This window comes from Sinohyriopsis cumingii, chromosome 7, assembly GCF_028554795.1.
Source record: "Sinohyriopsis cumingii isolate HCF-2022 chromosome 7, ASM2855479v2, whole genome shotgun sequence".
NCBI lineage: Eukaryota > Metazoa > Mollusca > Bivalvia > Unionida > Unionidae > Sinohyriopsis > Sinohyriopsis cumingii.
This window is the reverse complement of record NC_142967.1, coordinates 56,591,943-56,614,457: the sequence shown is the minus strand read 5'-3', so window position 1 is coordinate 56,614,457 and position 22,515 is coordinate 56,591,943. Positions and strand designations below refer to the sequence as shown.

The 22,515-nt window shown below is 33.9% G+C and overlaps 1 protein-coding gene across 18 annotated transcripts in view; it reads left to right on the top strand.

Annotated features, from left to right (window-relative positions):
* Positions 1-22,362, top strand: part of LOC149795308 (pleckstrin homology domain-containing family A member 1-like) — a 100,527-nt gene extending 78,165 nt beyond the window's left edge. For 10 of the 18 annotated variants that reach the window (XM_089965052.1, XM_089965056.1, XM_089965057.1 and 7 more), the window contains 2 exons: positions 1,728-1,808; positions 21,303-22,361. In XM_089965052.1, coding sequence (XP_089821178.1) covers positions 1,728-1,808; positions 21,303-21,434 — 213 coding nt within the window. In that variant the 3' untranslated portion in view covers positions 21,435-22,361. Of the gene's footprint in view, positions 1-1,727; positions 14,586-21,302 lie in introns of those variants that run through there. The other 8 variants (XM_089965062.1, XM_089965060.1, XM_089965063.1 and 5 more) reach the window with 3 other exon arrangements.
* The last annotated feature ends 153 nt before the right edge of the window (positions 22,363-22,515 follow it).

The window sequence follows — 22,515 nt, the reverse complement described above, 5'->3', positions numbered from 1 at the left end:
ACAATAGCACACAGATTCTCAGTCTTCATGCTTGCTTCATCTCAAGTGATTTATCTGACTGGATAACTTTTTGAGTTAAGTTGCCAACTGCATTCGCATCCAGTATCTATAATTCCAAGCGGAGATTCTTTTGTGATTAGTGGGTAGAAAATGCATTAATTCTAGCTATGGGCACAGTGGCTGATTTTCTTCTATTCCTATTAGAAGAGAGAGAATGCCTGGTGTCTACTATTAAGGCCTATAAGACAGCCCTATCCAACACACTGATATTTTCAAATTGCCTGGCCATTGCTTCTGACTGTATTTCCAACCTTTTCAGATATTTTGAACTTCAAAGACCTGTGTCTTACTCACTAAAGACCAGATGGAATCTCTCATGCATGTTGTGGTCTTTGACAAAACCTCATTATGAACCTTTGGGCAAAGCTTCTTTCAAGAACCTTACCCTTAAAACTTTTCTTGCTTGTCCTTGAAAGTTGTTTATGGTTCAGTGACAGTTACATGTTGGTGTCCTTTGCAAACCAGGATAGCTTTCTGCCTTATTGAGATTCCCAGCCTTAGCTGAATCTGTGTGATTTTATTTGGCTGCTTCTTGAGGAAAAAGGAAGGGTAGGAAGCATTTTCACTTTCCCTTAAAGGGCTCTGTAGATATTTTGATATCCATTATTTTTTACATGGATTGGCCCTATCGATCAAGAAACCATATCAGTGATTATTCCTGAGGGATCTTTCATTCATGAATATTAAAGCCAATGAGGTTTGAGCCATTGCTAAATCATGGGCCTTGTCATACTCATTTTTCATTGGTGAATGTTATGAAAGCTGCATTTTGATGGTCACACACTACTTTATTCTGCTTCTACCTTCATTCTCTTGTGTACCAGAACAAAGGAATATTTTCTTTAGGGCCCATGGTTACATATCAAGAAGTTTCCCAAGCAGATACCAGTGTACGGAAGTGAACACTCCTTCCATAAGGGTGGGTGTATCCTCGATTTTGCTAGTTTTTGATGCCATCATCTTCCTACAATGTTCACAAACTTAGCTATGCAGGTATCATATTACTGATATAATTTTTTGAACAGTAAAACTAATTTCAATGATGCAGTTCTTGCGTATCACTAATGCCCAATTCCCATCCCCAACTCCGCTCTGATGTCCCACAAGCAGTCAGTGTCTGTAAAAGGAGGATGGCTACTGCACATGGGCCTATGATATGGGGATCAGACTGGGTTTGTGTTCCTCTTGTTCTGAACTTTCCTTTATATGGACAAGAGTATTTTCCATCTTGGAAAAGTAGGTTACACAGTAGTGACAGGTACATATTGCTTCATTACAATTTGTTTACCCCACACACAAAAAATATACATAGGTGAGGTTGCCTTACACAGGGAATAATATAATTTATCCAATGTAATGGGATTCACTGCCTTACCCTTGTTATAACAGCGATTGTTTCACACTAAAATATTTTTTAATGGGTGTCCAGTTTAGTCTCAAAAACTGTTTGCATTAATGTAGGTTTCAGTATATTAGATGATAGTTCCAGAATCTATTTTTGACTTTTTGATGATCTATCACAAACGTGGCTTGGTCATGAAGCATTGTCTTTTTGTCTGTCTGGTTTAGTTTTCATATTTAGGTCCTTTTTCAGGCACTGTCATATGACATTTGTATTCCATGAACACATTTCTAATTTTCATTTTGTTTGTTGCTCTCTCTGACAGAGTGAAGCAGAGACTAGGCCGAAGTTACCAGGATCTGCAGACCAGCAAGACGAAGTCCGACCATACAGCAAGGCAGTATGGGTATGAGATTACATGGCATGATGGGAATGATCTTGCAGATACAATCCTGTTGCTGTGTTTGTCACATTGCATCTTGTCACAGATACAGCATCAGAAATTTACATTTACATGTCATTGTATAGTAATTAACAACTTATGAAAGCATTGTCCAATTCTCTTTTTTAAGGAATTTCCATATAACCAAAGATTATATGTTCCATTGCATCTTGTTATATATACTGCATCATGCCACCCATTCAGAAATGTACATTAACATGTCATGTTAGAATAATTAATTTAGAGGGCATTGTCCAATTCTTTCTATCAGGAATTTCCACATAAATAAAGTTTACATAAAAAATAAACTCAGTCTTCAGTTTTGTATGGGTTAAATTGACTCAGTAGTTTTCATACTTTGCTCAGCATGTGATATATCATTGACAAATTGATAAAAGTAAACAATTTTAATTCTCGTTTCCAAGACATTAATAGACTTTGATTTGCATTCATTTTTAACAAAGAAATTGCCTTAAATTCAACAGGTGCAAAAATTTGTTTTGAAACTTCAGTATCATCTGTTCTAATTGACAATTTTTTGTTACACTGGATCTCCGTGTACTGTAATTGCTTGGGTAATTCATAGAGGAATGAAAAACAATGTATAATGTGAGGGAAGATTAGGGTCATTGCCAAGCCTTCTTATCTTTTGAAGAAGTAGACTCCAATTCTGAAGTACAGTGCTGGGTCCACGCCAAAAATGTAACAGAAAATGTCAGTGTTGTAGGGCCCACAGCAGACTCCAAATTTTGGGTGAAATTACTAATTTATCTCCCATTAGAATAGGGCATACTAGTGTGAAAATAGGAAGAAGTGGGTGGAGAGTGGTCATTCAGAATGTATGGTGTTTACAACAGTTGCTTGAAACAGCCATTTTATCAAGCCTTGGAGTCGCATAATGTAAAAACAAAAGAAATACTCATTAAACTTTATAAAAAATATGTTTTAAAAACTTTCTGGGGGTTCAGCAAATTTGTTCTATTACTTTATTATTTCTAGGACATTAATCTTGAACAGTGTATCATAATACAAGTCCATTCTTTTTGTGAGAGATATCATAATACAAGTCCATTCTTTTTGTGAGAGATATCATAATACAAGTCCATTCTTTTTGTGAGAGATATCATAATACAAGTCCATTCTTTTTGTACAGGATACAATACAACATAAACTCATTTCTTCATACTTGTACGGGATGAAATACAATCTGAACTTCTTTCTTCATACTTGTACAGGATGAAATACAATCTAAACTTCTTTCTTCATACTTGTACAGGATGAAATACAATCTAAACTTCTTTCTTCATACTTGTACAGGATGAAATACAATCTAAACTTCTTTCTTCATACTTGTACAGGATGAAATACAATCTAAACTTATTTCTTCATACTTGTACAGGATGAAATACAATCTAAACTTCTTTCTTCATACTTGTACAGGATGATATGCAATCTTAACTTCTTTGTTCATACTTGTACAGAATGAAATGCAACATAAACTTCTTTCTTCATACTTTTACAGGATAAAATATGAAATAAACTTCTTTCTTCATACTTTTACAGGATAAAATATGAAAAAAAATTCTTTCTTCATGCTTTTACAGGATGAAATATGAAAATACTTCTTTATTGTTCATCCTTGTTCAGGACAAAATATAACAAACTTTTTTTACCTTTGCTATCAATTTGCTCTTGATTTGCACGGAATTTCACTCACTTCTAGGTTTATGTGTGAATTTTTTCCTGCAGTCGAGTAGATTAAAACATGATTGCAGAGATAAATAGTCATTCAGTTGGCACATTTGACCTTTCAGTAGTCATTTGGTTAACACAACAATTGATCAGAAAGTAGTCATTTGGTTGACAACAGCTGATCAGAACATAGTCATTTAGATGACACAGCAGTTGATCAGAAAGTATTCATTTAGTTGACACAGTTGATCAGAAAGTAGTCATTCATTTAACACATTTGATCAGAAAGTTGTCATTCGGTTGACACATTTGATCAGAAAATAGCCATTCAGTTGGCATGGTTGATCAGAAAGTAGTCATTCAGTTGATACATTTGATCAGAAAGTTGTCATTCGGTTGACAGTTGATCAGAAAGTAGCCATTCAGTTGACACAGTTGGTCAGAAAGTAGCCATTCAGTAGACACAGTTGATCAGAAAGTAGTCATTCAGTTGACACATTTGATCAGAAAGTTGTCATTCGGTTGACACAGTTGATCAGAAAGTAGCCATTCAGTTGACACAGTTGATCAGAAAGTAGTCATTCAGTAGACACATTTGATCAGAAAGTTGTCATTCAGTTGACACAGTTGATCAGAAAGTAGCCATTCAGTTGACACAGTTGATCAGAAAGGAGCCATTCAGTTGGCACGGTTGATTAGAAAGTAGTCATTCATTTTTCACAAACGACAAAAAAGCATGAAATACCAAGTTTTAACTGTTTTGCATTGCTCATTGAACAGAAGAAAGGCAGAACAGATGAATATGCAAGTATTCATTGTCCTAAAAATGGGAGAGAATTAAGATGTCAGCTCAAGAAAAGACTGACATCGCTTTTTCTGTGCATTTAGGCAAAATGACAAGCACTGAGATGACTGACCTGATTGATGTTTAAAGTGGAATACATCAAGTTTATAGTTTGTAGAAAAGGGTACAGGTATTTACATTTACTGGTACATCATCATAGTCCTGACTGTACAGTTCCAAGTATTAAGTGTGGATATGCGAAAAAGCCCACACCACCCCAAACAAAAATAGCACACAAAACAAAGATAAAAGAACAAAAAATTCAAAACCAAATTTACTTCCAATGAATCATTATGAAGCTAAGACAACCAATCTGGGGCATACTCACTCTGACAGCTTTCTGAAACACCTCTATCATGCAATTCTTGTTTTTGTCATCTATAAGTTAAAATGCATTTATCTAGTTATCTATAATTATAATGTTGAAATGCACTTAACTAGTTATCTATAATGCTAATGTTGAAATACATTTATCTAGATATCTATAATTCTAATTAAAGATTGTTCATATCATTTTACTGATGCACTGCTTTTCATAACATTTTATTCACTTGTGCTCTTTACTGCTACCACGTTACTGAGTTTTCTTCTAATTTCTTTTGATTTTTTTGACTACATTACTAATGTATTTACATAAAATACACTTAAAGAATTTATCAGTATAGAAATAATATTGAAACCTCAGCTCTTTTCCCAAATATGGATACTGGTAGACCATAAACTATGCTTGTATTGAAGATATTTTCATGAAAATCCCACTGTGCCAATAAGAAGCATCCTGCTTCATGTTAATGTGCCAAAACTGTCACTATCTCGATTTCTTTTTTGTATTCATTGAATTGTTTAGAGATACATGTTCTACTTAATTACTGCAAAACGCTTTGTTGAAGACACTTGAAAGTAAAATGATTTTCCTCTTTCACTCTTTCAATATCAAATATTTAGTTCCATTATCACAAGTAGTTGTAACTCCTAAATTTTTAAATAGAGCCATTGTCATTGCCAATTTTGGGTGTAAAACTTTCCTGTCGTTTAGTATTTTCATCTGCATAAGTTTTGTATTTACTGACTGATTGTCTATGGCCTTTTCTTAGAAAAATTAGGGAGCAGTGAAGTTACTGCAGGGAATGTATCTGTTGAAATATTTTTCTTTAGAGAAAATCTACTTTACAGAACTTTTGATATATGTTAAACTCTTTTCATGAACAAGAACATTCTGTAGCAATTCTGTATTAACCAAATTCTGCATGGTGTAGATCCCCATCATTGTTTGCATGTGTTTTTATTAAAGCTAGTTTTGCATCTTGTACAAAAATAGTATAAAATGTTGTTATAACTCAAATATAGGACTTGTTCATGTGTAATGTACAAATTAGATCCTATGTTCATGTGTAAGGTAGAAATTAGATCCTGTGTGAATGTTTTTTTATATAACTATGTGTACCTGATATTTTTTCTATATTTTTTATGTATTTGACTTCAAACTATTTTGTCATTCTTTTTAAACTTTGTTGCTATCTAGTCTCTTATCTGTGGTGAATTGTATTTCAGATAATTATTTTTGCAAGATTTTAAAACAATATATGGAGGATATTTATTTTCCTACATTAATACCAGATATATTTCATAGCATGGTACCAAAACTATATTTTGATGAGTGGCATATTTGATATTAATGTTGGAAAGGAAAACTTTCTCCAGAATTTAAGTTTAGAAGATTAAACGCACTCTTTGGCACAAATGGCACAACACACTCACCCCCACCCCATTTTTGTAAATTCAACCCACTTTGATAGCCTGACCATATAAATAAACATGATTTAAAAAATTGGTAGGGTTGGGTCAACCTGATTTGTCACAGTAAATTGCATTTTTGTCATTTTGTAAACTATTTGACCCTTTCTGAAAACAATGTAAGTCTGATTCAGCAATGCATCACAACAGGTTTATCGTTGTTGTCAAGGAAGTAAGAGGAAATAGCTTTAGAGATTTGCAGATGGCATCTGATCACATTTCTTTATCAAAGATTAATTCCTAAATATAAGGCAGCTTCTATTTGTTTGTTCTAGCTCACAAAGTACTTGTTTTGGGAAACCTTATACTTTTTCATGTGAAAATATAAAGATATATTTTTCACATTTGAAACTGTAGAAATGAAAAATATATGAAAATTATTTTGCCAATAAGTCTCTATATTTTACACTTAAGTATATAATTAAAGATGTTCTTATTTATTTGGATTGAAAAATCTGATTAAATATAAAATAGTTACCTAACATCTGTGTCGTATTTCTTGTGTTATGGTTTTCCAGTGGATATCAGGTCAAAATATGGCCAGTGGGATCACCAGCACCACCTAGCAAATACATTCATAGTTGCTTCAGAGATGGCAACCATTCCAAATTTTGCAGAATCATTAAGATTTGTACTATAAATGTAACATTCCAAGTAAAGTTCAAGAAAAATATTTGACAAGTGTTTTCAGTGTAGAAAAGAAAAGTACTTTAGCACCAGTATAATTGACTAGTGAATATAGAAAATGGAAGAAAGGACATTAAGAAACCAGGTGATGAGACTGTCAGTAGATGAAAAAAGTTAGTAGAGATTAAGAGAAATAGAAGACAAACAGACAATTTGTGTGGAATACTAATATTTACTAGTATTTATGGTTTTTGTTTTGGCCAAAAATGTTGAAAGACTTCTGTCATCGAACAAATGGATACAGCATTTGTTCTCATTGGAGTCGAGGTGTTGCTGACCTTGTGTACTTGCATGTACATACTCGTTGGATAATGCAGTTGACTGCCTAGTATCCAGATGTTTTAAGCCTTCTGGACCGACTGTCTAGTATCCACATGTTTTAAGCTTTCTGGACTGCTGTCTAGTATCCAGATGTTTTAAGCTTTCTGGAAAGGCTGCCTAGTATCCATGTTTTAAGCCTTCTGGACAAACTGCCTAGTATCCAGATGTTTTAAGCCTTCTGGACAGGCTGCCTAGTATCCATGTTTTAAGCCTTCTGGACAGGCTGCCTAGTATCCATGTTTTAAGCCTTCTGGACAGACTGCCTAGTATCCATGTTTTAAGCCTTCTGGACAGAATGCCTAGTATCCAAAAATTAATTTTGGGACTCCTAAAAAGCATGCTGATGAACATGCCTATCTGATAAAATTCACGTCTTTTCCTCAAAACCCAGTCTATTTGGCATCCAGTAAGAAATATATCCGTTGTGAAAAATTCAGTGCAGGGTCATTGATAATTAATTTTTATTTTTGAATATTATTTTCTTAGTAAATAGTGCTGATGAAAATTGTTATTTTACTCTTATATGCTTATTAAAATACATTTTGAGAATTATTTTGGTACTGTATACATGTATTTGCTATTTTTTGTGGGGTATCAGTTTTACGAACTTCATGGATCACAGATTCAAAGACCCAGCCAGTTCTGATTTATGGATGATACAGTCACAGATTCAGAGACCCAACAAATTTGATACTTCATTTGAAACAATAGGTCCCTTTCCCAGAACACAAAAATTTGTACAGACAAAAATGTCCTTTTATCAGAGCCACAAAAATGGATACCAACAAAAATAACTTTACCATAATTGACATAAAGATGGAGAACAATATTTTAAAATCTAGCTTACAAATATTTACATCAGTGAAGAGCAATCAGTATTAGTGCTAGAAATTGATCAAATAAATGTTTCACATACTAATGTTTGGTTTTACACTTTTCTTGTTCATTATTTTGTCATACAAATGTCTGTTGTTTCAAAATCAAATCCATTTATTATTTGTACACTTTTTATTCCTCCAACAAAAGGTGTACAGGGATATAGCAGTAGAGATGTCATATCTCCTTTTACCATAGACAAGGTGTTTTCAGTAGCATATCTTTTTGTCACTGTTAGGTCCATGGTCAAGGTCACTGGAGCTCTAAATGTGATTTTCCTGTTTGCATGACAAGTTACTTTGACCTAATTTTCATTCAAATTCATATGTAGGGTACACTTTGGTAGGGGCAGCTCCCTTTTAATTCAGAGGCACAGAGGTGAAAATTCAAGGTCATTGCAGCTGACATTGTTATTTTCTTTATTTCTATTTGGTAAGTCAAGTTTCTGTAATCCAGGTTTCATCAAATTCTGTAAGTCAATTTCACATTCCAAGTAAAATTCGAGAAAAATGTTTGATATTTTTTCACTTGGGCAGTGATGCTTCCCTCTTGACTCTCAATCACAGGGATAGAAGGTCATGATCACAGGAGTTAAACTTGTCATTTTGGGTTTCATGACAAGTCTACCCAATTTTTGTCAGTGACATATTTGCATTAATTTTTTTAGGAAGGGCAACTCCTTATTGATATACTGAAGGAGGTAAATGTCATTGGGTGTGAAATTTAAGAAAAAAATATTAATTTTACATTTGTAATATCTATTTTAGTCATGTGGATCAGCCATACTGCCCATATTTCTTTTTTTCATATTAGGATATTTACTTAGAGTGTTTAGGGTAGAAACCAATTTATTATCACACTATTTTCTGTGTACTTATCTGACAGTGTCTGACAGTCAACTTTCTTAAATATTCACTTTTTACTGTCTGCCTTTCTGCATTTATAATACATATAGCAGTATGTAGCTGTGTGTATATCAAATTATGTGACCATGTTCCATCTTGTGAAGAAGTAAATCAGGTAAAGCTTTACAATTTGTGAAGTTCACAAAAGTTAATTTGTTTCAGATAATTGTCTCAATCATAACCCCAGGTTATTGTCTTACCATGTTTCAATTTAACTTCAATACTTGCTCATACCCTGTTCAACTTAATGTTTAAATTGTTATAGTATTGTATTGTAAAATATTATTTTTGCAACAGTACTATATATACTCACAGTCGTGGCAAACAACAAAGATCCTGATCTGCTGTAGCATAATGCGCTTGCAGATCAGAGTCTATATTATTTGTTTACTCATAACCAACTGCACAAACCCAGATCTACCAGCACATTATGCGATTGCAGATCTGAGTGTGCAATTTGCAGTTGGAATCAACTTACAAGTAAGTATATCATGTCATAAACATTAAAAGGTTGTATGGCAGACTTTAAATATCTTGCAATCTTATCTATGAGTAGCACTGCAGTTAAAAAATTATGTAAATACAAACAAGGTTCTTTTTTATTTTAGAGAGCTTGATGTTTTTAAATAAATATTGCCAGTATAATTTTTAGTAATTGCTACTTTTTAATTGTTTTGTGCACAGTTTTAATTCATTAAGTGCAGGAATCCTCTTGGGTAGTAGTGCTGCATTATGTTACACACTTGCTATTAGCTGGACCGAATCATGTTATGATGTCCATCTATTTATCAGTCTGTTCCATATTTCATTTCCTCACAAGAACTGAGTTCTCCACCATCTACCGTTACCAAAGTGTTAAAATAATTTGCAATTTGTGTAAGGAAGAAGTCTATCAGTTTATGGGTCAGTTGGTTGCAGGGATTGGAAAAAAGAAAAATGGTTTCTGCATAATAACATCAGTTCTACATCTAAGACCTGGACCAGACTTTGTGGATGGCTTGCAGGTGGGGTATGAAAAAATCCTTTAGGTTTTGGTTCAAAATGTGAAAGGTCATACCTCATTTTACACTTTGTGGATGGCTTGCACGTGGAGTAATGAAGAGTCTTATTTTGGGGTCTGAGGTCAAGATCATTATGATGACAACTCAAAAATCATTTCTGCACAAAAGTGTGTTTATGACCATGCAAAGTTTTTGTGGGTGGCTTACATTTTGGATAAGGATGAAGTCTGTTAATTTTGGAATCTTAACTTTAGTTCTAAGCTACATACTCTGACCAAAGTTTGTGGAGGGCTTGTACTTACCATATGTACTCGTGTATAAGCCCGTTCATGTATAAGTTGACCCCCAAACTGAACAGGTACAAACACTAAAATTTAGATTTGTGTATAATTTAATCGAACGATGACAAGAATTTAGCAGTCGCGAGTTGCTGCAACACTACCTCTCCCTTATGACTCGATTATTGTTTGTTTATACATTATTTCATTGGACATTTATATCAGTGCACCGGTAACTAAGTTTTGACTTTGCTTTGAAATTGTAAATACCTAACTCATTAAAATGTAATCCCAGTAGGACAACACAACAAACAAACAATACAGTTCGATTCAACCCTTGCAATTAGGCTACTGAAGGTATTTACATAATGGTGCCACTGCATGTACATTGTAGATTTGATTATACGTTGAATTAAGTACATCCCTTGGAGTTGAATCATAGGCACCATTGTACTAAACTTTAATGATATCTCCAAAATACAATAATAAAGTTTTGGAAAAAATTATTTGATAGTTAGCCCTAATACTGTAAAAGCTGAGTTGTGGTTTGCTTTGCTGTAAGCAACCTTATACCATACCTGTTAGCTTTTACGCGGGGAGCAAAAAAAAACTCCCGATTTTTGTGGTCGCTCCACGCCTACCTAACAATTTCATATCATCCGATTTTTGCAGAGAACTCCTAATTATTACATTACATCTTCGATTTTCATTTCTTCTACACGAGAAAAGTCCTACATGTTTTTTGTTGTATCACTGTGAATTTATTGTTGTGACGAAATAATTACTTTAGTATAAAGAATTTGCTTCTTCACTAAATAGAATGTTAAGTTTAAACAAAATTCACGTAAATTAATGATTTTCTTTACCTCTTCAATAATACAAAAATAATAAAATAAACCAGAACAATAAAATCGTCCACAATTAATTTCAATCAAAGAATGATCACTATGAATGCTGTAACTCCATATGATATAGCGCATTCCCATGAAAGAAATTTACACGAGTGAACACCTGGCATTTTTATATGGTATATACTAATGTTAATTACTATGGTTAAATTAAAAGAAGGAATGAAAATACATACCATGCAGCAAACGTGTGCTCAAAAAACTAATTCTGAATACATATTTTATAGTAAACAATACTAAATGCTTTACGAGTTGACAATAAAGAAGTAAGGTTGGATAATACAAAGAGGGGAAAATAGTTACCACCTGTACAGTATCATGAAGCTGGCTATTTTGGTACCTTTACTTGTCAGTCATAATGATCTTGACCTCTGACCCCAACATAATTGGGAATCCTTTATTTGCCAATCAACTGCTGGTGCTTGCGTAACATACAATAGTGTAGAGCATGGTTTCTTTGAATTATGACAGAGGGCCAGTCATTTTCACAAAATAGTTGCATGGATAAGGATTAACTTTTAATTAGTCACGCTGGTTTTCTTGCTTGTTTATTTAAGATTAATCTTTAGCTATTGTGCAGTTTGACCATAGCTGACCAGAATATGAAATAGGGCATGCCCTGTGGGAAAATAGGGCACTTCACCGGGAGAAATGGTGAGTCTTTTTGCAAATTTCACACATATTGGACCAGGAATATTGATCAATATTTAGTGAATACAGAGCTTTGAAAATGCCACGAAAAACCTCCCGATTTAAGGTCCCAATCTCTATTTTTTTAATTCAGTCTCCCTACTTGGCTTTTAAAAAGTTCATATGTATGCCTTACACCCCGTTTTACAAAACTACGGTAATCATGCTAATATTATGGAATAAAAGGCAATTACACGTCAATGTACTGGTATAGTTACCAGTCAAAATCCCCTCTTATCACAAGCCAGCTTCAGGGTTTTAATGATTAACTGGCCTGTACTGCTGTTGCAAAATGAAAGACAAATTCGCTGCCTATCAAGATAGGAGATGCTAAAACATCAAGCTTTCCTTTGTGTGGAAAGTTATGAGGTTTGTTCAGCTAAAATGCTAAACTAAAATTGATTGATGTTGATCTTAGTTGAGCTATATGAGAATTTTAGTCTTTATTATTACCACTCTTTGTGAACATGTAAATTATGATTGTTATGTGCCTTCTACAAATACATGTATGTACCTTTTTAAAAAATATTACCTCAATTTGTAGGATCACTTATATCATTGAAAATGAGTAACTCGTGAGTGCATGATTCAACGTAAATGGAACAGCTATTAAGGACTAGCTGAAATGTTATCTGGAAGAATGCAATTTAGCTGAAACAATGAATAAAGCAAAATCTGCATCTATGTTTGGGAATAAGTAAGGATTTAAGTGATGCTATGCATGCTTTGCACTCAGTACTGTACATTATAGTTCAGCATGGTTTCCCTGGTAAACTCAAATGGACCGTGAATTATGAAGTCTGTATTTACCTTTATTTAACTTTGTATTGGAGAAATCAGAAAATATGCACATGCAAAATAATAACAAAATCAATCATAGTACTTTATAACAGTTTAATAATTTTCAGGTCGCCAAAAGTTACTTTTTTTTTACATGCCTATGTCTTATGACACGGAAAAAATTAATGTTTCATGTCCTGACCCCCCCCCCCTTCCAGGCCTTTATTTTTTCCTAAATTATTCAGCTTACACACGAGCATATACGGTAATGGGTCAAAAGGTCAAAGGTCAAGGTCATTGTAATTTGAGAAAGTTTTGCACAATAGCTTTTGTTTAGAACAAGTTCCTTGACCAAAGTATTGTATTGGTCTGAAATTTGGGGTAGTTGTCCCATTGGTCTGAAAATTCATGTTTGGGGGCAGGGAGCCTGTTAGTCTAAAAATACATGGTTTGAGGTAGGGGTCCTAATGGTCTCAAAGGTTTGTGGTTTGGGGTAGTGGTCCTATTGGTCTGATAATTCTTGGTTAAGGATAGTGTGTCTGTTGGTTTGAAAATTTGTGATTTGAGGTAAAGGATCTGTTGGTCTGAAAATTTGTGATTTGAGGTAAGGGATCTGTTGGTCTTATGGTTTGGGCTTGTGGTCCTTTTGGTTTTCTGGTTTGAAGGGAACTATTGGCCTGAAAATTCATGGTTTTGGGTAGGGGTCCTAATGGTCTCAAGGTTTGTAGTAGGGGTCCTGTTGGTCTTGTGGTTTTGGGGTAATGGTCCTATTGGTCTTATAATTCTTGGTTTAGGATAGTGTGTCTATTGGTTTGAAAATTTGTGATTTGAGGTAAGGGATCTGTTGGTCTGAACATTCATGGTATAGGATAGGGGTTGTGTTGGTAATATGGTTTGGGCTAGTGGTCCTTTTGGTTTTCTGGTTTGAAGTAAGGGTCCTATTGGCCTGAAAATTCATGGTTTGGGGTACGGGTCCTATTGGACAGAAAATGTATGGTTTGGGGTAGGAGTCCTATTGGTCTGAAAATTTGTGGTTTAGGTAGGGGTTCTATTGATTTCTCAGCAGGATCAGACGTCTCTGGGTCTTTAAAATTTGTGGCTTATGATAACGATGAAATCCATCAATCTTTCACCTCATGAAAATTAGTGAATTAACATATTACGTTGTACATATGCACGAATGCACTACTACTAAATTTGCCTTCTACTAAAATCACAGACATGTATTGTTGTACAAACCACTAATTTGTCTTGTCTTCTATTAAAGTCACAGACTTGTATATGTTGTACAAGTCAATAAGGGGACATCCATAAAGTAAATATGCAAAAAATTGGCCAATTTCAACCCCTCCCCCCCCTCCAGTTGCACATCATTCACTTTAATACATCACCCCCCCCCCCCATAAATATGCTTGTGAGTCATTCCTCTCCACCCAACAACCAAAACTGACAATCGTATTTTCAATGATGAAGGTTAATACATTCATAAAAATAAGCAGTTTTAAATTTTAATGTTATGTAATAAAACTTTACTAGAATGATTTTAATTTCTTGAAAACAAAATTGAGGAAGTATTAACATCAGCAATAAAACATAGCGTGAATTTTGCACAAAATCATCAGCAATGCTTGTCTAAGGTAAGTTTAAAATACTTAGAGTGCAGAACATACATACTTATTAACAGTAACACCCTCTCCATTTGTAGCCGTAAGGTTTTGTCAAACCACCTCCCAGCCCCTCCATGCATGTGCAATTTATGGACGTCCCCTAATTTGTCTTTTAGTAAAGTCACAGACACATGTATGTTGTACAGGTCACTAATTTTGTCTTCTAGTAAATGTCACGGACATTGGTATGTTGTGCAAGTTGCTAATTTATCATTTAGTAAAGTCACAAATTTATGTTGCATTTTTAATGTTAGAAATTGTAAGTGCATATAGATGCAATAAAATAAGGAATCCTTCAGTTGACTTTGTGTCTGTTTAACTTTAGCATTGTCATTTCTTAACAGTATTAATCAAGTATCCTTGCTTATATGCTCAGATTATTGTTGTTGTTTTTTGGGTTTTAACACCATTTCTTACTGCATGATTAGCTATACATGGTAGCTAGTATAACTGATGGAGGAAGAACCCAGGGCAAACCCTAGTAAGAACTACCCACCCACAGAAAACTACTGGCAAGCTTTCTCACATACCCACCATGGCCAAGTCTGTGGCTCAAACCCACAAAGACTGAGGTAAGATGGCAAGCACTTTGCCACCCAAGGCCCTTGATCAAATTGTAAGAAATTAAAACATTGCAAGACAAAGCATAATAATGTTTAAATGATTTGACAGATTTTCTATGAAGAATATACTTAAATACGGATGCAGTTTTTTCTCTCATCTCCATGACATTTTCCCTGATTTTCAGGAGCACAGACAAATAATCAGTCATGCTTTCTACAGATGTTGATTTCTTCCCATAAATTTTCAGTTTCTAAAAAGTCTTCTATTGAAATCTTTATCATCCATATTTGACAAAACCACAGGGAAAATATTTAAGTAGAGGTTTAAACTATCTAAATGGAAAATTTGAAAGAATAAATTATTTTAATGGCTGATGCCAATGCAACATAAATCATTATTTAATGAATCCCTTTCTCTCTCCAGTTAATAATCAGTGTGGCTGTCACAATTGAATTTGGACAGTTTACTAATTGCATGTACATAAAGCTGCCATGAAAGATTTATGGCAAGAATTTGAATAACCCTTCTTATGCATTAACTTTTTGGGGTGTTTTGTTATTGAAACTTCCACTTCTACATACTAATATTCTTAAAATATCTGAAGATGTAAATCATCAGCAGTTATATAATAAAAGAATTGGAAAAAATACATCCGATAAATATTTTTTTCACCAAGACTGGTCATTAAGTATATTGTCTTTACCATGTACATCTCTCAGGCAAATATTGTTTTTTTTTTTAACTGGAACAAGGTGGGACTTCAGCCTTCATAGTGTCTTTAGCTGACATGTATCTCAAACACTGCTTGACCTGCTTGCACATAATTTTTCTAGAGTATTATGATAGCAAAGCCATTCAGATTGTTCAATGGGTGACAATCAGTCACCAAATATGGCCATGGTTGATAAACATTTGTAGATCTTTAAATGATGTCATCTAAAATAACTGCTCAATAGAATTTGACCAAGTCTGTCAGAAAGCACCTTGGCATAGATGACTTTGAATTTTATGAATTTTATGCAAATGATATCAGCTCATAATAAATGTGGCTACCATTAGTAAAAATAGAAAAGCATTTAAATAGTGACCTATCAGGCACTGCACAACAGAATTCGACTAAATTTTACAGAAAATATCCTGCCTGGAAGGCTTTCAATTGTTGAATAAAAGATGTTGATCACTGTTACTAAATTTATATGTCTTTTAATGACTTCTTGACATAAACCACTTGATAGAATTCAACTAAATGTAACAGAAAGCATCCTCACATTAAGGTTTTAAAGTTGCTAACAATTATAGGTTACTGCATTTGTATGGGAAAATATGAACAATCTTTTTTGGATGGATATACTGCACAACCTTGGGAGTGCAGTATATCCATCTGACAAAACGAGTTCATATTTTTCCATACAAATGCAGTAACTTTTTATTATATGCTCACTTTCTTATTCTACCTAACGTTTAATTACATAAACAAAAATACACTACAAGAAACAAAGTAACTGAATGTATGCCATATTCCAAACAAAATAAACAACCACAGATTCATCATTACACAGCAACAACATTATCAATGTGCACATAACTCCGCCCAGATTAATTTGAACTTAGTTGTGTGATAGACATCGCTTTCAAAAGAAAATGTCATTTTGGCCTGCTTAAAATTGAAATTTAGAGTCATATTGTGAATGAATGGACATTGCAACAACTTTACCAATTGATCTGGAATGAATAGATTTTAGTATTTTTGTCGATTCTACGAAATTTCATGATTATGGACTGGATTTATCTGTGCCAATTTTACACGAAGCACATTGGATTTCAGCAGCAAGGGAGCAGCAGGTTGACATCTGCGAGTGTTTCTGTTCTGTCACTGACTGTTTGGAATCATAATGTGGGAAAAATATGAAGTCTTTCAATTGTAATTGTCAAAAAGACACTATGGAATATAAGGTTCATTTCATTTTGAGTGCAGTAAGGAGAATGTAATTGCACTTGGAATGTAGTTGAAATTACAGTACAATTTCAAAATGTGTAATTAAGCTTTAAAACCCATGACATGGCTCGTTTAATTTGGATTTGCAGAACTGAGAAGTACATTTTGAGGAAATTCAGGATGTAAAACTGCATGGTAAAAAAAGTATATTTTTTGCCATTCTTATTACCAGCTAAAGAAGAAACGTTTATGCCTTGTCACTTGCATGTTATTTGTAGGGACCCAGACCTGTCTGGCATCTATCTCAAACCTAAATCTGAAACATTGTATCAAAAAGGTTAATGTGGAATGTGGCAAAGCAGCTGGTATGTGGCAGTCCATGAAACCTCTGCTTTAGTTCATTCAAAAATAAATGTAATCAACCAAAATGTAAAGCATCTACTACAAGAGTGTACATGATTTGTTTACAAAGTAGTTCCTAATACATTTTTGGGCACACGTCAGTGCAGTATAAAGTGCACTTGAGTGCAATATCAGAAAATATTACATGATTCTGACAATGTAAAGTTAACAAAGACAAAAATAAGCATATAATAATTTTATTATTAAATATGGTCACAAATACTAAAAACAGAAAGAAACTTGAAACAACTTTTAAAAAATTGCTCAGCAATATTTCTTCAAATTTGCTAGAAAATATGTTTTTCAAATTTGTAATATGATACTAAGCTCCACCATTACTGTAAATTGAAAATGCTTGCAATGACTTCTCACAAACAACTCAACAAAATCTGATTATTTTTTTTACCAAAACATCATGGCTTAATGGACAAATGATGCCGTTCTGCCATCAAATATGACTGCTGTTATGAAAGTTCAAAACTTTACAAATTTTGTTTTACAAAACAACAGAATTCACTGAATTTTAAAGAAGTAACTTAGATTTAAGGTGTTCCAGATTTAAGCTGATACAGCATCAGATATGACCACTGTTACTGAAAGTAGAAAAACAAATTACACAACTTTATGCTCTTTAACAGAAGTTAACCAACTAGGACAGAAAGCATTTTGGTCTGTCAATATTAGTCAAATGAAATTAATGTGATATCAAATATGGATGAAGATATAAAAACTAGAGAAACTTGGAAACAGTAGGCAATCAAATGCATTAAAAGAAATTTCTACAGGAAGTTTTCTACTGACATATATTTCTTGGCCAGCTGCTCTTACATATGCCAACCGCTCTGGTGGCCTAGTGGTTAGAGTGTCTGCCTGAGATGCACAAGGTCGTGGGTTCGATCACCAGTTGAGTCATACCAAAGACTTACAAAAATTGTACTAACAGCTGCCTCACTTGTGCTCAGCATTAAGAGGTTAGTGTTAGGACTGGTTCAGTCAGGTGTCAGGATAATGTGACAGGGTGGGATATGATGCTACATGTCTGCAACATGATGCCCCAGTGCTAGGCATCACTATAAACTTCCACACTGCAGACATTGTGACGATATGACTGAAAAATTGTTAAAACTATGTTAAAAATCCAAATCACTCACACACACACACACTCTTACATATGCCTATTGGGCAAATGTGATTCCATGTGAGTGATCTCAGGCCAACATGGACTTCTTGTTTTTCTTTTAGCCTTAAAACTTTGGAACCATATATTAGGAAAATTACCGCATGCTTCCCATTGTATATTCATGAATAAGAATGCTGTTCTTTTGCCTGAATCTGTAGCACATGTGCATGGAAAATTACCACGACCATGAATAGCTCTTTAGCCTGATTGCATGTCGGTAAGTTAAGCACTTTAACTGTTTATTCTTATAGCTGTTTTTTTTTCTACAATAACACAGAGGTTTATAATTTCTCTGTGTTTTTTTTATCATAAGTAAATTAAAAGATGCAAATCCGATTAAGAAATATCAAGCATTATACTCAAAATTTAAAACCAGACATCCAGAGTCAGACCTGTGGAAATGTTCACAGAAATGTTATTTCTTGGTTGATGACATTTCCTTTATGACTAAAACAATTATTGCATATGTTTGGAAAAGGCATTTATGCATTTTTATACTTTTTGATGGAAGTCATCTTGTCATAAGGACCATTCAGATTTTTGCAACATTTTATTTTGAATCCATTTTTTATGTCAGAAATAAGATCCAATATCAGAACTGATATTCAAAAGTCTTATGTTGATTTTAAAAGATGTGAAATGCAAGGCTCATATTTACAAACTTTCCATTGAGTTCCAGTCATAACTGTAAAATATTTGATTTTTTTTATCTTCATATCAATGGTCACTGAATTAACTTGTACATGTATTCCAAATTTTTATCATAGGTCAGAGTTTAGACCCTAAATATAAGGTAAAGAAAATTCAAAGCTTATTTATTGTGAGTCTGATTGACCTAAAGAAATGTGTTCTGGCTGGGACAGATTCGGAATGGGATGTCCCAAAAGAAATGTATGCTGGCTGGGACAGATTTGGAATGGGATGTCTCAAAAGAAATGTTTGCTGGCTGGTACAGATTTGGAATGGGATGTCCCTAAAGAAATGTGTGCTGGCTGGGACAGATTTGGAATGCAGATTTAGTGCTTAAATATATACTAAAAAAACTATGATATATTGGATATTGTATGTAGCTTTTAGAGCAAATGCTGAAAATCATAACATTTTATCAGTTGTTGTGAATTCAATAAAATTCAGTGTATTTTTGCCATAAATATTAGTTCATCAAGCTGAAAGTCCAGTGGAGCTTTTAGTACGGCATTTTGTATGTCTTGCATCTATTCATATTTGCTGTTTTCAAAAACTTAAAAACTGCTTCACCAGAAGAAACCATATAGATCATCCTGGCATTACAAAGGATGCCAAATCGCCATACAATATAGCCACCATTACTGAAAGTAATAAAACATTTTATGAAGCCTTTCAAAAAGCAGGAGAATTTCTTCTAATCTGAAATCATCCTAGCATAAAAGCATTTCAGATTTATACAACTTTTGCTGATCCATGATCAAATATGGCTGCCGATATAAAAAATATAAAACATCCACTGTCCATAAACAATTGCTTTTTTCAGCCTCTTTTCAAAAGCGCAAGACCAGTTTCAACTAGGCTTGGCACATTGCATCCTGCATTAACACCTTTAAAGTTATACAAATGACATCAAATATGGCCAACATTACTAAAAATAGCAACAGCTTTACTGGTAAATGATTTCTTTCAAACCATCTAATAGAATTGACCAAACTTGACACATTGCATCTTGGCAGATTTTTTACAAATGATGCTGACACACCTTTTGATATGGTTACTGCTATTAAAAATAGAAAACCTGTTGAGCCACTTCTTGTCATAGTCGCTGAGAAATTTACATATAGCATCCTGGCATGAAGCCCTTTAAACTTGAACAAATTACTTAAAATAGAAAAACGGTTAAATGACTTTTAGAATTTGTCCAAACTTGATAAAAAGCCTCCTGGTATGAAGAACTTTACATTTTTACAAAGATGATGCCAATCCACAATCAAATATATTCACCCATACTAAAATCAGAAAACCTTTAAATGACTTCTTTTCCAGAACCACTCATTATAATTTGACCAAACTTGGTAAAAAGCATCCTGGCATGATAGCCTTTACATTTGCTAAAAGTATACTGATCTTCCATCCAATATGGCCAACATTACTAATAATATAAAAAATTTAAGTGACTTTATCCCAGAAACTGCTGAGTTTGACTAAGTTTGACAACAAGCTCTCTGGTATTAATAGCTTTAAAATTTATATAAGTGATATTTATTTGCCATCAAATATAGTCATTGTTTTTAAAAAATTACAAATCTTTTCAAGAACTTTAAAAAGACAACAACAGTCAACAGCATTTCAGAAATCATTTTGGCATGAAGAACATTTTTAGTTTATACAAATAATGCCAACCTACCATCAAATATGGTTGTATTTATCAAAAATAGCCAAACCTTTAAAACTTTCAAACATACACTTTAACAGAACTTAGCCAGATTATAAAAAAATCGCCATAGATGCTGTTCTGGCATCACATATGGTTGCCATTACTACAAGTGGAAAAGCATTTAAACAACTTTAAAGAAACGTTGAACAGAATCTGACCAATTTTGATATAATGTACTGGCATTTATGGACCCATGGTAATTGGACATGTGATGCAGATGCACAATTAAGTATGGATAAAGATACAAAATCTAATGAAACCTTGAAACTATTGCTTTCATTGTCTGTGCAATCAACAGATGTTGCAGCAGAAAGCATCCACTTGTTTGGCAATTAGACAGCCTTTAGCCAGGAGAGTAATCTCAAGTTCACTTGAATTTCATATATTTGTTTTTTTTAACACTGTACTTATATAAATCTGTATTGGCATACACCAAATTATTAAATATATGTTCATTTAGTGTTTTACTAATTCTTATGTTTTGAAAAGCTTTCAATCCAATTGTCATTATCACAATGTTCAACATCAGTTTACAGAGAACCGCAGCTCTACCACAGCCGGAGAAGGGACAGGTAGACCAAATCAAAGGCTGTCAGAAAGATCTGGGCGTCAGACGAACAGTAGCCGCAGTAGCTCAAAGAGAAGCTGGCATCTCTGGTAATCAACTGAATATTTTTTATGTGAAAGACGATGCCACTGGCTGCCCACTGCTTTCAGCAACATGACTACATCAGCTGACCAAGATATAGGTTTATTTTATCTTGTGGTACTCACAGAAACATCATCAACATTTTTATAGTTTATGGTTTCTGTTGAAAGTGAGATACCAAACATTAAGGCATGATTAGCGAAACCATCATATTTAGCTATCTAATTAACTGACAATCTCTACAAAGTCTTGCTTCCTATATCAAAGGCATTTGGATGACTTCGGGGTTTTCTCCTTATCCTGGTAAATAAAAAAAGCAGTTGAAGCATTTGAAAAAATGAGCCATTCAGACAAGAAAACAGGAACAAGATTTTTGCAAAACATCATCGGCAAAAATAAATACACGATGTATCAAGCACTGAAAAAAATCTGATGAAATGGGCACAACACTTCCAGAAATTTTATTACTGTAGCTTAAACTGTCTCCAAAAATATCCTTTCAAGAAAAACAGTCTGAAAATTTCCACCATATCAAAACCCAGAAGGAAAAGGCTTCCTTAAATTTCAAAACTGCTAATGCTGAGGATTACAGTAAACCTTTTGCTCTCAAATAGCTACAAGACTCTCATGACTTTGAAAAAGTCCATGACTATTCAGCAGAAAAAGATGATATCCACTCTGGACAGCAGTTCTCTACCATGTCTGACCTGCAGTCTTGGTTCAAGGTGAGGGGACCTCAATGATGTATAATAAATCACCAAGTCATTTTAGAACTACTGTTATATCAACATATACGCATACAAATATTCTGTCCACTGTCAAGCTACATGGTTTTCTGATATATCACTCCAGTCTAACAAGTTATCTTAATTCACTGCTCTCGTCTTCCTCTCTCTAATACACATATCTCTTGTGTGTGTGTATATATATATATATATATATATATATAATACAAATAATGCTATCATACAGGTTAGAGAATTTTTAATTTGTACTCTACGGAGATTCAAACCCAGTTCCATGGGTAAACAGCACCCACTGCCTTGCCTGCACACATGAGCCCATATTCCCTCACAACTAAGCACACATCACC